Source organism: Danio rerio, chromosome 18, assembly GCF_052040795.2.
Source record: "Danio rerio strain M-AB ecotype USA chromosome 18, GRCz13ab, whole genome shotgun sequence".
Taxonomy (NCBI): Eukaryota; Metazoa; Chordata; class Actinopteri; order Cypriniformes; family Danionidae; genus Danio; species Danio rerio.
The window spans coordinates 40,381,445-40,402,304 of record NC_141038.1 but is presented as its reverse complement, the minus strand read 5'-3'; the positions used below and the strand labels follow the sequence as shown (position 1 = coordinate 40,402,304).

At 38.3% G+C, this 20,860-nt stretch overlaps 1 protein-coding gene across 3 annotated transcripts in view; it reads left to right on the top strand.

The window, feature by feature from the left end:
* The window catches only part of yap1 (Yes1 associated transcriptional regulator), a 376,699-nt gene that overhangs the window by 333,732 nt on the left and 22,107 nt on the right, over nt 1–20,860 (top strand). The window contains 2 exon segments of one of the 3 annotated variants that reach the window (NM_001139480.1): nt 13,757–13,875; nt 17,059–17,172. In NM_001139480.1, the coding sequence (NP_001132952.1) occupies nt 13,757–13,875; nt 17,059–17,172 (233 nt within the window). 3 annotated transcript variants of the gene reach the window in all.

Below are 20,860 nucleotides of genomic sequence, written 5' to 3'. Positions count from 1 at the left end.
GGGTGGGTCTAAGCCCAGTGCCGTGAGCTCGCTAACCTCCCCTCTCCACCTACTACCACCTCCTCCTCCTTCTCCAGCGCTCTCTGGTTTCATGAGCGGTGATAACAGCTGGAGAGGAAATCAGGAAGTGAGCTTCCATAGAGGATTGTCTCCTTTAGTGTCGTGGAGTGATTCCTGTGTGGTCATGGCTCAATGTGATTCGAGTGCCAGAATCCCCACCTCCACTCTCCATGTCTATTGGCTATAAAGCAAAGGCCTGGTACCAGGGTTGTAGACCTCGCTCTTTGTCTGTTTGTCATTGCCCCAGTCGGTCTTTTCAGTACTTAGTCTGGAAGTAGTGCGCCAGAAAGAAGGTTGCAGGCGTCTAGCTGATGATGTTTGAAGCTCTGGAGGGTGTTTGTGGGGGTCTCTTGAGGGGACGTCTATGTTGTCTATGCTTTTGTCTGCATCTCTGGCCCCATAATCTTCAATAATGCTTCTCAGCTGGTGGCCCCCCGAGCGATCTGTAATGGCCCTGAACGGCGATGATGTGTTTTCTGTGGGAGTGTGGGGATACTGTTGCCATAGGTGTTAGTTTGTTGGTGTGAAAGTGCAGTCGGTCTCATTAATCTGCACTGATGAGTGATCTTAACTGGTCATTTATTGACATTGTTAAAGCCGAGCTGAATGTAGTGGTGCAACACTATATGTTAATGAATACTTTTAAAGTTTTGTTTACATTAGCACCATTTCAGGTCATCATAATTTTTGTTGCATTGTCTGTTGCCTAAAGATTGATATCTTACCATCAGTTGTTAAACTTGGCTTGCTTAAAGAAACACTTCACTTTTTTTGGAAATATGCTCATTTTACTAGACGTAAACCAGTGAATTTTACCATTATTTAAAAGTCCATTCAGTAAATCTCTGGGTCTGGTGAGAGCCCTTTTAGCTTAACTTTTAGTGTAGATTAGGGGTCGGGAACCCCTTAGCAAAGAGCTATTTCAGATTTATTTGGGATTTATTTTGGACAAATTCATTTTTTTCAAGAGCCATTGAGGTTTACTAATATAAACAATAGATTACTATAAATATTACAGGTTTAAACAAAAACTCAAAAATAAACTACTATGAAGCGTCACATTGAGCAAGTTCATGGAGTAAAGAGAGGACGATTTATAGAATTTTTTTTTTTTGGTATTGCGTGTCACTGGTCAAGCTTATCCACAGCGCAGCACACAGACATTGGTCAAAACGTCTTTTTATTATTAACTGAGATTATTTCTTCATTTTGCTGTAAAAAAATAATAATACAATTTTATATATATATATATATATATATATATATATATATATATATATATATATATATATATATATATATATATATATATATGCGCACACACACACACACACAAATGGAGAGTTGTAATCGCATTTTTAAAAGAAACCGAATTACTAGTAACAGTTATAATTTTTTAAACTGTAAAATGTTATTGGGGGGCAGCTGTAGAGCTATGTATTTTTGGTCAAAGAGCCACGTGGCTCACAAGCCCTAGGTTTCCTACCACTGGTATAGACCATTGGATTAGATTCTCAATCAAAAAATTCTAAATAAATTTTTTTTTTCTTGATTCTTCTGTAGTTTCATTGTTTACTAAGATCAACTGAAAATGAAAAGTTGCTATTTTCTTGGCCAATGTGGCTAGGAACGATATTTTCATTCTGGCATAAATAATTTTGCAGCTGGAATTTTTGACATCACACAGTGGCTGAAGTTAACTAGATAACAACGCTGCTTAATATTCAGTAAAATCAACTCTTTTTGGAACTTTTGTAAGTGAGATGCCAGTGGTCTAATCCCAATCTCTCAACTCAATTGTTTAACCCTAGGTGAGTTATAAATTGAGCCTATTTTCAAAAATTAGTGGATGTCATACACAAAACCGCTCAATCAGAACCAGGAACCGACGGGCATGCCACAACTTTAATCATAAGGTAAACACAAAGCAAATGTTTCCATTTGAAGCTCCTTCACAGGACGCAAAACTTGTAAACACTCATCCCAACGGGCTCGTGTGGCTCTCACCCCCGCCCACACTCGTCAGCGCTACCAAGCCAACCAATCACAGAGCTTGTGCTACGCATCGTTGAAAAGTGTAATTGCGTTTTCTGAGAGTTGCTCATCAGCGTCGGCGTCAGCCACAAAGAGGGGTATGCGACCGCACAAAGACTGCACTGGACCATAGCGTGCACTTGACGAAGCAGTATTAATTACCCTTTAGCTTAGTTTGTAGTATAGATCATTGAATTGAATTAGACAATTAGCTTCTTGCTCAATTCAAAATAAAGTTTAGATTTTTTTTCTATTTAAAGCTTGATTCTTCTGTAGTTACATTGTTTAGTAAGACCAACGGAAAAAAGTTGCTATTTTCTAGGCCAATGTGGCTAGAAACCACTCTCATTCTGGCGTAATAATCAAGGAACTTTGCTGCTGTATCATGGCTGCAGCAGGCACACTAAAACACTAACAAAAGTTTCCATTTGAAGCTCCTCCACAGGACTCAACACTTGTAAACATTCGTCCCAACGGGTTCGTGCGGCTCTGACCTCCGCCCACACCAATCAAAGAGCTTGCGATGCAAATCGTTAAAACGTGTAGTTATGTTTTCCGAGAGGTGCTCATCAACATCGGCGTCAACCAAAGCGAGGGGTATGCGACCGCACAAAGGCTGCGCTGGACTATACGCGTGTACTTGACAAAGAAGTATTAATCTGCCTTTAGCTTAGCTTTTAGAATAGATCATTGAACTGGATTAGACCATTAAATCTAAATAGTTTTTAAAATAGTTCTTCTGTAGTTGCATTGTTTACCAAGACCAACGGAAAATGATAAATTGCCATTTTCCAGGCCGATATATGACTAGGAACAATACTCATTCTGGCGTAATAATCAAGAAACTTTGCTGCTGCAACATGGCTGCAGCAGGCACACTGACATCCCACAGTGCCTGAAAATAATCCCCAGAAAGTTAACTTGGTAACAGCGCTGCTTAATATAGAGTAAAAATCCACTCTTTTCAGAGTTTTTGTGAGTGAGATGCCAATAGTCTGATCCCATTCAATGATTTCAATGGCTGAATGGACTCCTAAATTGGCTCAAATTAAGGTGACTTATAAAATGAGCCTACTTGCAAAAATTACTGGATATCATACTCAAAATCTTGCTTTGCAATGGTAAATAACTGCACCTTCATTTTTTTAATTTATGATGCACAGGCTGGCACCACAAACAAAAGTCAGGTGATGTATTGTATACATATGGATTTCACTATTATTGTTACTCTTGGCTGCTTTTTGACTGTCCTCCCATTTTCCCGGTACTTTCCCGCTGAGCAAAGGGAAGCCAGTCAGTCTCAGTTGTGTTTGTGTGTGCTCGATGTCCAGAGAGAACATTGCTTGAGCAGACACTCAAGAGTGATGCAATGGTAGGGCTCTGACCCAGACTGACTACAAAAACACATTTTCTCTGTTCCAAAACAACGGAGAGTTGATTACAGCATTGCGACGGCAGCAGTGAAGACCTCAAGCCTCTTCCAGAAGGTTGGCAACTTAATTATGCTTTCTAAAGCTATAAGTATGTCTCAGCTATCTATACTGTGACGGCCCATGCACTGTCCTTGTGAGTCAGTTTTCATCATTAGAAACTATCTGCAGTTCTATTGTCCACACAGACAGTCATGGAGACAATGCAGGCACAAGGTGAATGTTCAAACCAAATGAGTCCAGTGGGGTTGAATGAGTCCTTCCATACTAATCTCTATGTAAACTTAGAAAGCTACTCAGACATGGCTGTGACAAGCTACGCAAAATATTGCATGCAACATGATTATGCAATATTCAGAGGCATTGCATCATTACATACTTTCTTATAGGGTTGACACAATACATTTAAAAACGTCCATTTCCCGCTAACATTTGAGCGCTGTTGAGCAAGTCTTAAACACAGCTGATTTGCCTTTGTGTTTCATGCTCAACAGAAATGACTGTGATTGACCGTGAAGGTCATCAGTTCACCGAACTTACCACAGGTACAGGGACCACTGGGGTGTTTTAAAGCCGCAGTTAATCAGCGGATCTCTCTTATGTCAGCTTATAGACAAACCAGCTCATCAATGTGACTTTAAAATGCTCCACTGTCCCTCTATCTGTGTTTACACTCCGTAAACAGTGGTGAGTTCGGTGAACTGATGACCTACTTGACTAATCACGGTCATTTCTGTTGAGCACGTGAACACATTGACAAATCAGTGTTAAGGAACGTGCTCCACAGCGCTCAAATGTTAGCAGGAAATTGACGTTTTTAAAATTTATAAGGAGAACTCAGATCAACTGAATGTTGTTGTGGTCATTTGGTAGTCACATTGTAAAAATGAAAGCAGGTAAATTTTCTGTTAATTCACCAACCGCTATAAGATTTCCTAAGTTTCGTTAAGGCATATTTGGAAGTTCCAAGAGCACCCTCATTCTCTATGTGGAGAAGATTTACTACTGATCACATAACTGTGTTTCCCTATGCTAAATTGTATATAAACTTTGTCCATTTATTTATTTGTTATGTTCATTATTTGTGAAGCCCTAATTTGGAGTCTTAATTTTATCATCAAGAACCTGTGTCAAATTAGTCTTGTGGGTTTTAAACTCACAACTTTAGCACTCTTAGTATTTTAGCTTAGCAACATAACTGTTTGCGAGTCTACGGTGCCTTTTATGTGTGCATAAAAAGTGAACTACACTTTGGACTTAAGAAAGTAGTCATCTTGTTAGATTTTGAAACAGTTAATATTTTATCTTAAATGCATAATTCATCCAGTAATGAAGATTCTGTCATCTTTTACTCACCTTTTACTTGTTTCAACTTTGAGTTTGTCTCTTTTGTTGAACATATTTTGAAGAAAGGCAGAAACCTTAATTACCAATAATTAGTTCTTCCTTCTATGGAATGTACATGTTTCCATCTTTCTTCAAAATGTCTTGTGTTTAACTCATAACTAGGGACAGACAGAATCTGCAGACATCTTTTGCAATTCCTGCTAAAATTTTGTAAAAAATCTGCAAATTTATGCTAAATAATTTTGGGAGTATCGTGTTTACAATGCAAAACCAATTAGATCCACTTATTTGGTAAACAAAGCAAGTTTCTTATATAATACATCTAGTAAAAGCTATTAGAAACTACTATAAGACTATAAGACTATAAGAAAAGAAAAGAAATGACTAACTATATTGTAAATAAGTCACAGTGCTTCCCATAGCTTTAAAATAGACTTGTGGTGATAGCCGGATTGAAACACATCCTTCACCCATGGCACAGACATGGTTAACTCCATGTGACACAAAAAAATAGATTTTTAACAATACTTATTTATTTTGACACTGTTAAACCATTTTTTTTTCAATGGGTTAAAGTTTTAAAAATTCTCTTAAGGAGGCATGTGCACACAGCTGCACTCTCTTGAGACAAATGAGTAGATTGACCATTTAATGGTGCACGTATGTTTTGCAGCTAATTTACATAGATGTCATTTCATCCTCTCCGAGTATTTAGTAAAGAGTTTTTTTAATCGTTTAGATTAAATAATCTATTATTTTCTTTTTCTCTCGTGCGCGCTGTCAGCTGTGAAGCCAAGTGGATAGTCTTTGATAAAAGAGTAACACAAAAATGCAACTTTAGAAAGCAAAAGGAAAAAGTAGACTCCTGGACATTTTAGGTGATAAGAAACAACGGCCGGATGCATTTCTAAGCCTCAAGAAGGCAAAACTCTGTGCATCTCTGCAGAGCATGCAAGACTGTTTGAAGAAGTGTTGCTGACAGTTCGATTGTCAGGCGATCGTTATAGCAGCATCAGCCAATGAAATTAGTCCGCAATTGGCTGCTGTCTGAGCTGGTTTATTTGCAAACTGCAATCTGATTGGCTGACGATTCCATCGGCGCTTAAAGTTGAGAAAGTCCTAACGTCTGCAGCGAGCAACGCCACTGAAGCACCGCCGACGGATCCACAGTGCTGTTCGGCAACGCCTGACGTCACCAATTCAAAGTAAATGGGAAGCTTGCGTTGAAGCTGACGCTCCTTGTGAATGGGGCATAAATGATGAGTAGAATTCCTTCAACTATCCCTTTAAATTCCGTGTCGGGACTTTGTTTGCAGATATTTTTTAATGATCTGAAAACAGCATGTTGTAACTAAACTGTCATTTGTGTTGATTACAGTTCTACTGCTGAATTAAACCTAAGCGTCAGTGTTTTGCACAGTGTGGGCTAATAAAGCCCACCTGTGCGAGTGCGCCTGCGTCTGCCCTCGCTGAAACCCAAGAGGAGATCTTCATACTCCACATCCTGTGCTCCAATTAAAATTAACTCACACCGCCTCTCCTTCCCTCCCTCCATCCCTCGCTCCCCCCGTGTCTCTGTCATAGTTTCCAGCAGCAATAAGAGGGGGAGGATCGGGGTGACATAAAGTGTAACAGGACCACAGCGATCCACTCAGCCAATGGAGTTCTGAGGGATTGCTTCCGCGCTCGTTTTTTCCTCCTTCTTTTCCTCTTCTTTGGCCTTTTGTTTTTGTTTGACAGTCATTCGGCCTTCCCCCGTGACCCTCCTGAAGAGGCCCCCTGTTCCTCGTCTGCTGCGGCCTGGACTGTTTTCCTGGAGTGTGTGTGTGTGTGGGTTGGGGGTAGGGTGGCTTACTGGTAGGTGGGTGGGAGAGGGGGCAGTTTTTGGCAGCTCCTTTGATCAGTAAAGCATAAACAAGAGAGAGCTTAGGGAAGAGGGGGTGGTGAAGTGCTGAGTCAGTCTCTCTCTTTCTCTCTCTCCTCTTTTTGTTATTCTTGCTCCCTCCCTCTCTCATAAGGCAGCGATGGTGGAATAGTGACTAATTGGTGGCCAAGAGAAAGTGACGGCAGGGGAAAATGCTCACAGGGGTGTTTATGATGGGAAAATGGGAAAGGGTCTTGCTGATTTAGTACTCCAAATAAAATCGGAAAGTTGCAAAATTCACTAGCTGAAATTCTCCCAATAGTTTTTTTTTTTTTCTCTGCGGTCTTTCTTCCAGTAGATCAGTGGTCAGCCGTCTATCTGTCTAGGCTAGTGACCAAACAAAATGGGGTTTCAAAGACTGATGACAATATAAAGTTAAAATACAAATTAGTCAAACCATTGTTTTCCAGGTGTTGTTTAAAGTAGATATTTTTTTAACATTAGTTTTAAAAACTAAAGTCTAATAACTATTTCTTGGATTTTGTCCATGATGATGGTACATAGTATTATTAGATAAGAGTGGTTTATTTGGGAGGAAAAAAATAGTTTTTTTTTTTTTTTTTTTAGTTTTTTTTTATTTTATTGTTATTTCTTTATTATATTTAATTTCTTTATTTATTTATTATTTTATGTTTTTATTTATTTAATTGTTTATTTATTTTAATTTATTATTTTATTTATTAAATTGTTCTATATTTATTTTTATTTATTTTATAGTGTTTATTTTATTTATTATTTTATTTATTTTTATTATATTTAATTTATTTATTTTATTATTTTTATTTAATTTATTTATTTTATTATTGTATTTTATTTATTTTTTATCTTTTATTTATGTGCTTGTTTGTTTGTTTTTAATGAAAAGTCTAATTGTTCATGTCAAACTAAATGAAATAAGACTTTCTCCAGAAGCTTACTAAATAAATAAATATAGGATAAAATAGGAAAACCATCACTTGGGAAATTTGAAAAACAAACACTCTACATCATTACATTTATTTATTTATTTTATTGAATGTATTTAGTTTATTTTTATTTTTTATTATTTATTATTTTGTTTTATTTTTTTATTTATTTATCTATCTTTATTTATTAATTTAAAATGAAAACTGTTGATCATGTCAAACTAAATGAAATAAGACTTTCTTCAAAAGCTAAATAAATAAATAAATAAATAAATATAGGAAAAAATAGGAAAACCATCACATGGGAAACTTGAAAAAGAATAAAAACTGTTCATCAGGGCTAATAATTTTGCCTTCAACTGTAAAGAATTAAGGGTAACCAATGGGATTTACAATTACATTATATTGTAATTACGTTAAATTTATGCTTTAGCACAAACAAATGAACATTTTGTCATTATGATCCATCCTTTTACTTTTTCAAAACCTATATGCATATTTATAAATGCAAAAAAAAAAAAAATTCTGAACAAATTTGGTAAACGATCATTTGAGAGTAAACATTCATCCTGTAGTATGTTTTTGTTTCAATGAATGTCAAATCTTTTGTTACCAATTCATTTTGCATTTTTTTATTAGGGAAAACTATTTTTCAAGACCTAAATAATGTAAGCACATTTCATAATATATACATTTAATATTGGTTTGGTTTTGTTATTTTTTATATATGTTCAGAAACGTACTCAAGCAGTCAGCAACACTTGTTTATTGGCCAGTGAAACGTGTTTATAATCTATTCCTAATAATCTTTAACTAGATTTATTGGTCACTAGTAATGATGCTCACATTTTCAGTGACAAAACCAGTCTTAAATATGCAAAGAGAGCAGAGTTTGGGGGGGAAAAAAGTGGGACAAGTGAATAGCATTTAGGGTTTTGGGTCGTAGCTTGGTCTGAGCTTTTGTCCAGCAGGTGAAAGCTTTGTAAAACTGGCGCCAGATTGTTAAAGAGCCTGACACTTCAGTGTGTTAGAACAGGCAGTGAGAGAAAGAAACCTCCTGGGAGGAGACCCATGACTGACCCTGCCTGAATGTACAGAAAGAGAGAGAGTCAGAGAGGGAGAGAGAGGGGCCTTTTCCTGCATTAACGCTACATCTTAATCGAACAAGTCCCAACAAAGCCATCATTAGAAATGCCTCTGCACCAAGCGTTACAGCCCATTCTCACTGTCGAATAGATAATAAAGTAGTGTTGGTTAGCGTTTCTCAGCTTTCCTCAAGTTGCGTAATTCTGCTTTTTCAGTAGTCTTTACCTGGAGCTACATTTTAAGTTAAGCACATAATCCTGTACTTTCGTAGACCTGACAGAACGTGCGTCGCCTCTGAGCTCGGGTCTTTTGAACCGCCTACTCCATCCAGAACAGTGCTCGTAAATTGTGTGCGTGTGCCTTCAGGACACAAAAAGCATTTCTTGGAAAACTTCATTTGTTTAAAAGCAAGTCTAGGAAGTTGTGAGATTAGATTGTGATAATGCACTAGAAATCATGTGATGCTGGTTTGTGAAGGTGAATAGTTGGGTGCTTTAAAATGGAAGTAAAAAGTCACTCAAAAATAAACCTTGAAAACAGTTACTCGCCTTTAAGTAGTTCCTGACTTGGATAGATAGATGGATGGATTGATATATGGAATGATGGATGGATGGATATATGGATGGACATATTGTTAGATGGATGGAAATATCGATAGATGGATATATTGATGGATGGATGGATGAATATACGGAAGGATGTTACTCTCAGTAATGTTTAAATCACACTGAACTGAGCTAAACTGATCTGAACTGAACTTAAACACTAAAACCTGAACTACACTGTTCCAGTTACTATGACCATTTATGTGAAGCTGCTTTGACACAATCTACATTGTAAAAGCGCTATACAAATAAAGCTGAATTGAATTGAATTGAAGTATATAGATGGATGGATATATGGATGGATGGATATATCGATAGATTGATATATTGATGAATAGATGGATATATATGGATGGATGCCTGGATGGATGGATAGATATATAGATGGATGGATATTTAGGTGGATGGATGGATGAGTGAATGGATGAATGATAGATCGATGTATTGATAGATAAAGGGATGGATGGGTGGATAGATGAATATATAGACAGATTGATTTATGATAGATGGATATATAGACAGATAGATGGATGTATGGATAGACAGATGTATGGATAGATGGATAGATAGGGGGATCGATGGCTGGATATCTACATGAATGGATGGACGAATGTATAGATTGATGAATGGATGGATGGATATATATCGTTAGATGGATATATAGTTGGATGGATGGACAGATGTTTGAATAGACAGATGGATGTATGGATAGATGAATGGAAATGTAGATAGATGGATATACAGTAGTTAGATGGATAGATGAATATATAGTTAGATGGATAGATAGACGGATGGACAGATGGATGGATGTATGGATAGATAAAGGGATGGATGGTGGATAGATGGATGTATAGTGGATTGATGTATGATAGATGGATATATAGACGGATAGATGGATGCATGGATAGATGGTGGGGATGGAAGGATGGAAGGAAGGATGGATGGATGGATGGATGGATGGATGGATATATAGTTGGATATATAGATGTATGGATGGACGGATAAATGGAAGGATATATAGATGGATGGATAGGTGGATGTCTGGATAGACAGATGGATGTATGGACAGATGGATGGATATGTAGATAGATGGATATACAGTATAGTTGGATGGATGGATGGATGGATGGATGGATGGATGGATGGATGGATGGATGGATATATACTTGGATAAATAGATGGATAAATGCATGGATCGATGTATGAATGAATGGATAGATAAATGAATAAGAAAATATTTTAAAGAAAGGTAGAAACCATCAGCCATTGACATCCATGGTAGGTAAAAATACCATGGATGTTGATGGCTTCTGGTTTTAAACATTCTTCAAAAACTTCAAAAAAAGGACTAAGAGGCCATTTGCACAACTATGTTTTTTTTAGACAAAAATTGGTAACTTTGTACACATTTTGCTTGTTTGAATACATAACAATAGTTTTGGGACTGTTTCAAATAGAAGTTTTTAAAAATGCTGCTGTTGTCATGTCCATGTAAACAGCCAGAAACTAAAGTGTTCTAAAACAAAGACGTCATGCACATGCAATAAAGGCAGGCACAAACAAACACAACCATGATGGAGTTTTCATCAGAAAAGAGTGGATTTACTTAACAGTACAACCAAAATTGGAGACTCATGTTACATAAACGGCAAATTATATATGTCGAACAGCACATTGTCCCTTCCCAACACGTGTTTACTAGCAAGGTGACTGCACCAAATACTGACCTAGCATATGTAATGCAGCATTTTGGTCGTTTTCACGGGTATGTGTAAATGTGGATTAATATGAAAATGTTGTTGTGTAGTTTTTCAAAATGCAATGGAAAAGCGTTTCTGTTGTTGCCTATACTGTTGTGATGTAAATGTAGCCTTAAACAGGTTTGGAACCACTTGAGGTTGAGTAAAGGACTGTCCCCTTAATTTTGTTTCCTTTGTCTGTTGGATACTGAAGTTTATAAAGCCTCGCCTGCTTAACCTTTAAGTGATAAACTGCAGCGAAAGAGAAAACAGAACAGCTCTCGCTGCCACCTTGCTGTCTGCAATCTGAATAAACAGAAGAGTGTAAGTCTGGCTTCAGTCTCTCCTTTCAGACTTGTTGATGCCTTTTCCAGTAACTGTGTTACGCATCACTGGCCTTACACAGAAATCAGTGACTAAATGTGCAGATGACCCTGCTACAATCCACTGCATGTAGGCAAATCGCATGTAAACGGGGTCAAAGTTTACCAAGCGACCTACAGTTATCCACACTCCCTCCTCCACAGAAATACATCAGCAAATCTGACAGGAGAGTGGGTGGCAATTGTAAAGTTTACGAAATAAACTTTCATAACAGCCTATTTTTAGTAGGCAGGGCTGACGAAATGAATGGGAGTTTCACTGCTTTTAGGACAGACCATCATTTACACTTGCTTGCAGGAGGCTTTGGAAATGTTTGGTTGCTGCTTTATTTTGCTTATGCAGATTAAAGGACTGAGATGCTGTCCAAATGAATTGGCCTTCAGTTGTTTACAGAGATCTATTAAAAGTTCCACTCGCTGGGAGTTTTATCTGAGCGCTCAGTTTGAACAAAATAAACCGGTGTGGAATATATAACTGTGGTTTATATTGCAGCGCACTGCCCTTGACGCACCTTTGTTAATATGTCTTTAATTTCCATGAATCTTTGCAATGTTTAGACATAGAGTGTGTCTTGGAACTTGGTGAGCTGCCTGCCTAGACTACATTTGTGCTGTATGTGTTATACACACCAAAAAATTGTCTTTTTTTTTTTTTTTTTAGCAGAATAGAAAGAAATAAAATCGTTTCTTTGCAAGAATGTTTGTGAAGGACTGAGCTGTCCATATGTGAAATAAATGCATTTAATATAATTGAACTAAAAAAGTATATAAAATATTTTGACGAAGGAAAAATTGTCATAATAGTTCAGTATTTTATATATAATAAATAGTTAAAAATTGTATATTGTCTGAAAAAGATAAAAAATTTTGTCACCTTGGAATTATAAGGTTGTATCTGCGTTCTTTGAGATCGTTTTTGCATTCCATATAGCAAATAATATGTGTATAACAGTTCTCTTTCATACATGAACATGACAGAGATCCTAAGGCCGTACTCACACTAGGTACGGTTGCCTCAAACCGGGCCAAAGCACGCTTGTCCTCCCTCCCGTCTCCCCCGACGGCCCGCACTCACACCACAATCGGGCCTGGGCACGCTTGCGTCATTGATGCTGCGCTGTTCAGTGAGAAGCACTGTCACTCAGCAGCACAGCGGAGATTTCTCTAGTTATATTGTTTCAGTCATTTGATATGCAGTGACATGCAGTCAAATATTTCGCCAAAAACAGTCCTTAGGGATGCGGGGACACGCAGTCAGATATTTCGCCGAACAGATCCGCCACTTTTGGCGCTCATAAACAATCATAAAGCCCTCGTGCTGCAGGAATGAGGTCTGCTGAAGGCGCGCAGCTGTCGTGCAGTAAGGGGTTTGTGTATTTAATATTCTACGGCAGTTTGCGTTCACTGAACAGTAAGAATGATTAATAAAACCATATGAAACAGTCCCTTAAAAGTCACGTCTCGCGCGTTTTGCACTCACACTACAAACGTACCGCTTTGGCGAACTCAGATTAATAAAGGGACTGAAAATAACAATAATGAATGATATAGGAATCAAAGATATGTTTATCTTCGGCCCATGGCTATCAATGATATTTGGTTTTTGGACCTTCATGCAAAAAAGTTTGGGCACCCCTGTTATAGAGCCAAGCCAGAGCTCAACTTTGTAGATTAAAAACCTTTTTTGTTTTTTTTAAAATCAAAAGTTTTAAAATGTAAAACATTTCCCAGAGATGGGTTGCGGCTGGAAGGGCATCCGCTGCGTAAAAACTTGCTGGATAAGTTGGCGGTTCATTCCGCTGTGGCGACCCCGGATTAATAAAGGGACTAAGCCAACAAGAAAATGAATGAATGAATGTAAAACTTTTTTTTTTAAATGACAGATAGAACCTTATAATTCTAAGGTGTTTGTCTAATTTGTGTCATTGATGTACATCCTGTACAATAATGACACTTGAGATACCTTTAGTATTGTCTGCAAAATACTATAAAAATAGTATATATTTGTGAATATATAGTATGTGTTAAAGATTTTAAATCGCAAGGATAAACTTGAAAGAAATAACTAATAGAATCACAAAAGTATTATAATATTAAAAAATTGTTTTAAATTTTCATGTGTTCAAGATTTAAACTTAAACCACTTATGTCCAAGCAAGGATGCAGCTCATTCAAATGAAAGACAAAGCTACTCATAGTTATGCTTAACTGTCCTGATTATGTATGTCTCTGTCTCCCCTTAGCCATAATGACCAGACGACCACCTGGCAGGACCCACGTAAAGCTCTCCTTCAGATGAACCAGGCCGCCCCAGCCAGCCCAGTGCCTGTGCAGCAACAGAACATCATGAACCCAGCCTCAGGTCAGCGGCTCCAGACACTCATTTCATATTAAAAACTACACTCTCAGCCCCAGCATTCTCATGGTAATTCTGCGGGTGTAGCAGTCTCTGTTTACATCCCACCCAAACACGCCTCTACCTCAGCAAACACAGAAACTTTATCAAGGCAGACAAATGCAAATGAATGCATGTCAATGGCAGCTGATGATTAGGTGGAGTTGTCTGGTTGGAGTGACAACAGTGACCTGGATGTTCAGATCCGAGGTTATTCGATTCAAAGGAGGTTTAAAAGAAACTGAGACGAGAGCAGGGTTTTAAGGCGTTTCCTTCAAACTCCAATGTCGTTCTTTTGAGTCCTGAAAACTAGATTGATCGGTTGATCACCTCAAATCAAAATGTACAATAAAGTGCTTTTAAATATCACTCAATATAATGATATATTGGCACAATTTGATAATTAATGAAGTGAAATTATGGAGAGAGTATGGATAGATCCAATTATTGGTGAAATTATGGATGGAGTTGTTTAAACAGGATTGCTTTAAAAATACATTGAGAAATGCAGGTTGATGTCTTCAACAGAAGCATACATCATCAGCTGGGTTTCTATCACTCTTTGTTAATGTACATTTTAAAGTTTAACATGAAAACGAGTGATGGAAATGCCAAATTTCAAAAGAAATCTCTAAATTCACAAAAAAAAGTCTCTACGCTCGCTTGAGGTGGTTTTGTACTTTTGCGAAAAAGGGTTATTAAATAATGGGTGATGGGAAACGCATTTGCCGACATTTACACTCACGTGATACCATTAAGACCCATTCACACCAAGCATGATAACTATAAATATAAATAGAACAGTAACTATATTTTGCGTCCATACTTACAAACGAGAAAAATACATTATTTTTAGTTTGTGCTTTTCATTCTGCATTACCCCCTTGTGACCAGCAGTGTGCTACTAGCGCATCCGACCAGTGAATCCAGCTCCTGTAAAGTTTATTTAAAAATGTTTTATTAATCAAATTCATTTAGCTGTCAGAGTCAGCGTAGTGGAATAAAAAACAACTCAAACTGTTTTCTCAGCATTTTAAAAAAAGTAACACAAACTAAATGAATTTTTTATTTTTATACTTCGGGTTGCTAGCCTGTCTTGCAAAGCATTCATGTATTATCATTCTTTCCCATGGTATACAAAATTATTTTTAGATAGTTAAACAATGTTTGAAAAGAAGGCTTAACATTAAGCAGTGCGTCTTCACAATGTCGTCTGTAGCTTTAAAATGCACGATTGCTTTGTATTTCAGGGGATTCTGACTGACTTAAGGTCTTTTATCATTTATTAGCTGAGAAAAAACAATTCTGAAAGTGATCCCATCTGTATTTTTTCTCAACAGTTTTATCATAATAGTTGTGGTCTGAACTCTTGCTATTTTTTTTTTTCTTATTTAAAAAAAAAAAAAGTGAAATGTTTTTATCATTATAAAATATAAAAATTGTTTATAGTTATCGTGCATGGTGTGAACTAGGGTTGTGCGATTAATCGATTTGCAATCGTGATGAACCGAAATCGAATTGATTTTAAACATTGCCATTAGCTAATCGCAAGAGGCTGTGATATGAAATATATAATTTGCCTCACCCAGAGCAAATGCGTGATTGCCGTCTGTTTGTGACAGTCTTACTAGCCAATTCAGAGCACACTTTCATTCTGCCAGATCAGAATTGTACAATCAAAATATCCAGAAAACCCATAATAAAACAAACAAACAGGAAAGCGCAGACGAGTGGGATGATGCCATTTGCTGCTTCAGAAGCATTAATATACTAATTCATATCAAAGAAAAACAGCATGTCAATAATATGGGTTTTAAAGTCACAGACACCGAACAAAAATAGGTAATTTGTAAGAGTTGTCGCAGAATTGTTGCCACAGCACGAGGAAATGCAACAACCAGCACCTAAAAAAGCACCACAGGGTGTGTTTTGGAGTGTTTTGCTAAAAAGTCAACTAAAAGTATTGTCAATGATGCTCAATCTAGTAGCTAGCAACAGCAAAGTGCAGTTTCAGAGTTTTTTGAAGCTGTTACACCATATGAAAAAACATCATGAAGGCACCAGGAGATAACTAATGCCATAACTCACTACTGTGTGCTCTAAAGAAAAATAAGTGTTTAATTTCTGAATATTTTAAACAAATTTGAACAAAAGTCTCCAACTTGGTTAATGTCTTTCAGCTCCTTTATTACTAAAACTCACTGCATTTTAGCAGTAAGAATCTACAATGCAGATTATTGAGCCGAAGCTACAAACTCTACAAAATTAAATCGCAAATCAAATCGAAATCGCAATTAGATATTTTCCCCAAATCGCACAGCCCTAGTCTGAACAACTCTTTATGCTTGCATTGTCTACTATTGGTAACCAAAACAGTCAGCCGGTCAAACAACGTAATGGCAATGCACTTATTTTACTGATTTTTTTTTTTCCTTTTTTCCAAACTTTGAAAAGATTTGCTTTACATTAGATAGGAAACCCGGCTATTGATTGGCAATCATGAAGATCTATTTTACTGCTTTACTGTCAGTCAAACCGAAAACAGAATGTTCCATACTATAACTTGTCAAGTCATGTCATTTCCTTATGTGTAATGCATACAGTTTACTATGCCTGCACAATATCTCCATCTCCGAAAAGCTTCAAACGCACGTCATTCTTATCTGTACACATCACTTATCTTTCTCTGTGGTGCTTTTAGTTTCTAGTAGCAATAAAAGTTCAGGAACGAAAGTTTAGCTAGCTATGGAGTTGAATAAGGAAGTGTGATGTGGGGGAAAATGCAGGATGAAAACAAACTGTTCTTAAACAAATCTTAAATTGATCATTTCAGATGGTGCTGGATGATTAAAGGGATAGTTCACCCAAAAATGAAGATTTACTCACTTTATGAGTTTCTTTACTCTGTTAAACACTGAAGAGGATATTTTGAAGAAAGCTGCAAAGCATTGACAACCATAGGAAAAAAACAAATACTATGGAGGTCAATAGTTCCAACTTTTAAGCTTTCTTCAAAAAAACAAAATCTTCTTTTGTGTTCAAGAGAAGAAAGAAACTCAAACAGGTTTGGAACAAGTAAAGGGGTGAGTAAATGATGACAGAATTTGACAGAACTGTCCCTTTAATTGTATCCTGACTGTTCTCTCTCAGGTCCTCTTCCTGACGGGTGGGAACAAGCTATTACCTCAGAAGGAGAAATCTACTACATCAATCACAAGAACAAAACCACCTCTTGGCTGGACCCACGACTTGACCCGCGTTTCGGTAAGCTTAAAAAATGAGAATAATTAAATTAAAATATAATAAATTGGGCCCGAACATTGGACTCGTTCCATGACGCTGTTGCTGCTATTTAATAAAAGAAATAAACGATATGAACAGTGATGTATTAGATTTAACAAAAAAAGTATAATAAAATAGTTTGGAGAGCTTAACTTACGAATCTGTTTCATTCACAAGATATAGACCGATAACATATCAGTAGCAGTGCTGTCAGTTCACTAAGCAAAAATAGGCATAGCCGTTTCTTTCATTCATGAATTTTTTTTTTCGGCTTAGTCCCTTTATTAATCTGGGGTCGCAATGGCGGAATGAGCCGCCAACTTATCGAGCATATGTTTTACGCAGTGGATGCCCTTCCATCTGCAACCCATCACTGGGAAACACCCATACACTCTCATTCACACATGTACACTATGGACAATTAAGCCTACCAAATTTCCAATACCGCATGTCTTTGGACTTGTGTGGGAAACTGGAGGAAACCCACGCAAGCACGGGGAGAACATGCAAACTCCACACAAAAATGCCAACTGACCCAGCTGAGGCTCAAACTAGTGACCTTCTTGCTGTGAGGCGATCGTGCTACCCACTGTGCCACCGTAACGCCCATAGCCAATTCAATTAGCCAAATTTAAAAATCGAAATATTACTTTTGGTTTCTCTTTTTGTTTCAAAAAAATGTTTTTCCTTTAACTATGAAGACCGGAAATCAAATCACTTCATGATTTCAGGTCCTCAAAGCCCTGAACTTGATTCCATTGTGGTGGTAAAATTACAGAGCTGTTCCTTATTGCTTTATCATTACAGTATGCTGATTACAGAGTGTAGGTATCTGCTCCATGACAATGTGTTCATTAGAAAGTGAGTGAGAGTGTTTGTTTTTGCGGCACACAATTCCTACTTCCTGTGACTCATACTGAGGTTAGCCAAAACTGCTCCACACTCAGGACTCTGCTATGTGATCCCTTTTACTCACACACTAGCGAACTAGCTCAAACTGCATCTGATTATGCCGTTTCCTAAATCCCCTGTTCAGATATGAATCCATAATCCATAGGAGACGACCAAACATATCTAAGCAGTGGAATAGTCACGTTAATCTAATCATCTGTTTTTTCGCTGTCGAGATAAATGGTTCACCGAAAGGTTGTCAGTCTGGGATGTTTGTCCTTTTTCTACCCTTTTCAGTTCCTCTCTTTAATCTCTTTCTATGAGCACGTAAGGCTTACAAAGAGATGAAGGCTTCTGCTTATGTCACTTTGAGTTACTCGCGCTTCAGGTGTTTTCCCTTTATCCCAATGGAGATATCCTACGGGACTAGGTCTCACTATCTCCTTCATGTTTGGACAAGCTTGTTTTGCCCAATCTTTGACCAAAATACTCTGCTTAGATTTTTGTGAGCTAATGTACACCTTGCGCAAAAATCTTTGTGGCTAAAGTGGTAAACAGTCTATGCAGGGCTGGGTACGGCAGGAGAAGGAGAGAGAGAAAGAACGAAAGACAAAAAGGAGGAGGAGGAGGGGGGGGGGTCGTCTCTTGTGGGTGAAGTCCTTTGAAGATTTATAAGTGTTCAGCGGACAAGCCTGGTGGGCCCCTGAATTACAGACGTAATGTGAGGGGGAGAACAACCAGAGGGGTTGACATGGTTAACTCATTCCTTGCCTCATGTTGAAAACGTTTGGGTGTTCCTGCAAGCTTTATGTAACTGCTTGTATCTGCATTTTTTTAATGACCTTCGCTACTCTCTTTGAGGTTGTTGTTGAAGTTTGGGCAAATTTTATCCTGCCAACACAACTTTGAGAACATCGGCTTCTTCTTGCAGTGGTAGACCTGCAGAGAAGCCATTAAATATGTTGCTAACCTGACATGTTGTCTCGTCTGGGTCTTTGCTTGCCATTGGAGACACTTTGGTAATTCGAGCTGGGAGTAGAATGGGATTGTACTCCTTTAACAGAGAACTGAAGTCTGGCCATTCTCTCGTTCTGTCTAACCCCCCCTTCCCACCCCGCGTGAGGCCCAGCACAGGCAGAACTGTTCTCAGCTGCACATCTAGACGGACTTGAGTCGGTGCCAGGCCTCTCGATGCTGCAGCTCTGCTCCTAATCTGTTCCAGACCTTTTCAGTCAAAGAGACCCAATGTTAGAGAGAGAGAGAGAGAGGGAGGAAAGGGGGCAGGCGGAGGCAGAGCCAGAGAGGGGGGAAGGGAAGAGGAAAAAGAAAGGGAAAAATGGGAGAAAAAGGAAGAGAGCCCATAGAATAAACTGGTGGAGGTGGTGAACAGGCTGTGAGGTCTGGTCTGAGAGTTCAACAAGCGACTTTATGATGCATTTCACACTACACCTGGCCCTTAGGCTTGCAGACTTGTAGTTTTTGAGCACAAAGGCCAACTGGAACCTTGGGTTATCGGTCATGTGCTGCAGGCTTGGATTATCATACTACTCAAGTGCAGGAGTTGGCACCTTGTTGGCAAGTGCCAAGTGATGTCATGCTCTTGTGAAGCACTCATCTTTTCCAGAGCAGACACACACACACACAACCATGCACATTGCATAAACACTTCATGACTCCCAAGGCGCTTGCCTTATTGGGAATCGGGATGACAAATGTGATATCATTGGTACACATTCAAAGGTCTCTCAGTGCATTCATGGATTTAGCTTTTCCTGAGGTAGTTGTTGCTAAGCTGTTTTGTGGTTTTAGGGTAGGGATTGCCAATTCCAGTCCTGGACAGCCACGGATCTACTCCAATTTTGAAAAACTCATTTACCTGTAGATTTCTAGTAACCCTCTAGTGCGTTTTTGTTTTTGAATAAAACTTGCTAAAATCTGATTGATCTGTGATTATTCACACACTCTAGGCATGTAGCTCTCTGCCGGCAGCTAGCTCTTTGCAATTCTCACATGGTCACACACTGATACTGAGCAGGGCTGCGCCCGGTCAGTACCTATATGGGAGACCACATGGGAAAGCTAGGTTGCTGCCGAAAGTGGCGTTAGTGAGACCTGTGGTCTGTGTGGGTCCTAACGACCCAGTATATTGATGGGGATTATATACTGCTTAGTGAGCGCCATCTTTCGGATGAGACGTTAAACCGAGGTCCTGAATCATTAAAAATCCCAGGATGTCCTTCAAAAAAAAGAGTAGGGGTTTAACCCCGGCATCCTGGCCAAATTTGCCCACTGGCCTCTGTTCATCATGCCCTTTTAACCATCCCCATATCATAATTAGCTTCATCACTCTGTCTCCTCTACATCAGTCAGCTTGTGTGTGGTGTGCGTTCTGGCACAATATGGCTCCAGTGGCATCATCTAGGTCAGGGATGTCTACACTCGGTCCTGGAGGGTCTGTGTCCTGCAAAGTTTAGTTCCAACCCCAATCAGACACACCTAGGCTAGCTAATCAAGCTCTTACTAGGCATTCTAGAAACATCCTTGCAGGTGTGTTGAAGCAAGTTGTAGCTAAAATCTGCAGGAGTTTGGACACCCCTGATCTAGGTGGATGCTGCACACTGGTGGTGAAGCAGAAGATTCTTTCCAAAATTGTATAAATCACTTTGAGTGTCCAGAAAAATGTTAAACAAATGTAAGGAATTATTATTATTATTATTATTATTATTAATATGTGCATAATTTACCGGCATCCAAACTTGCCATCTACTGGTTGTAATCT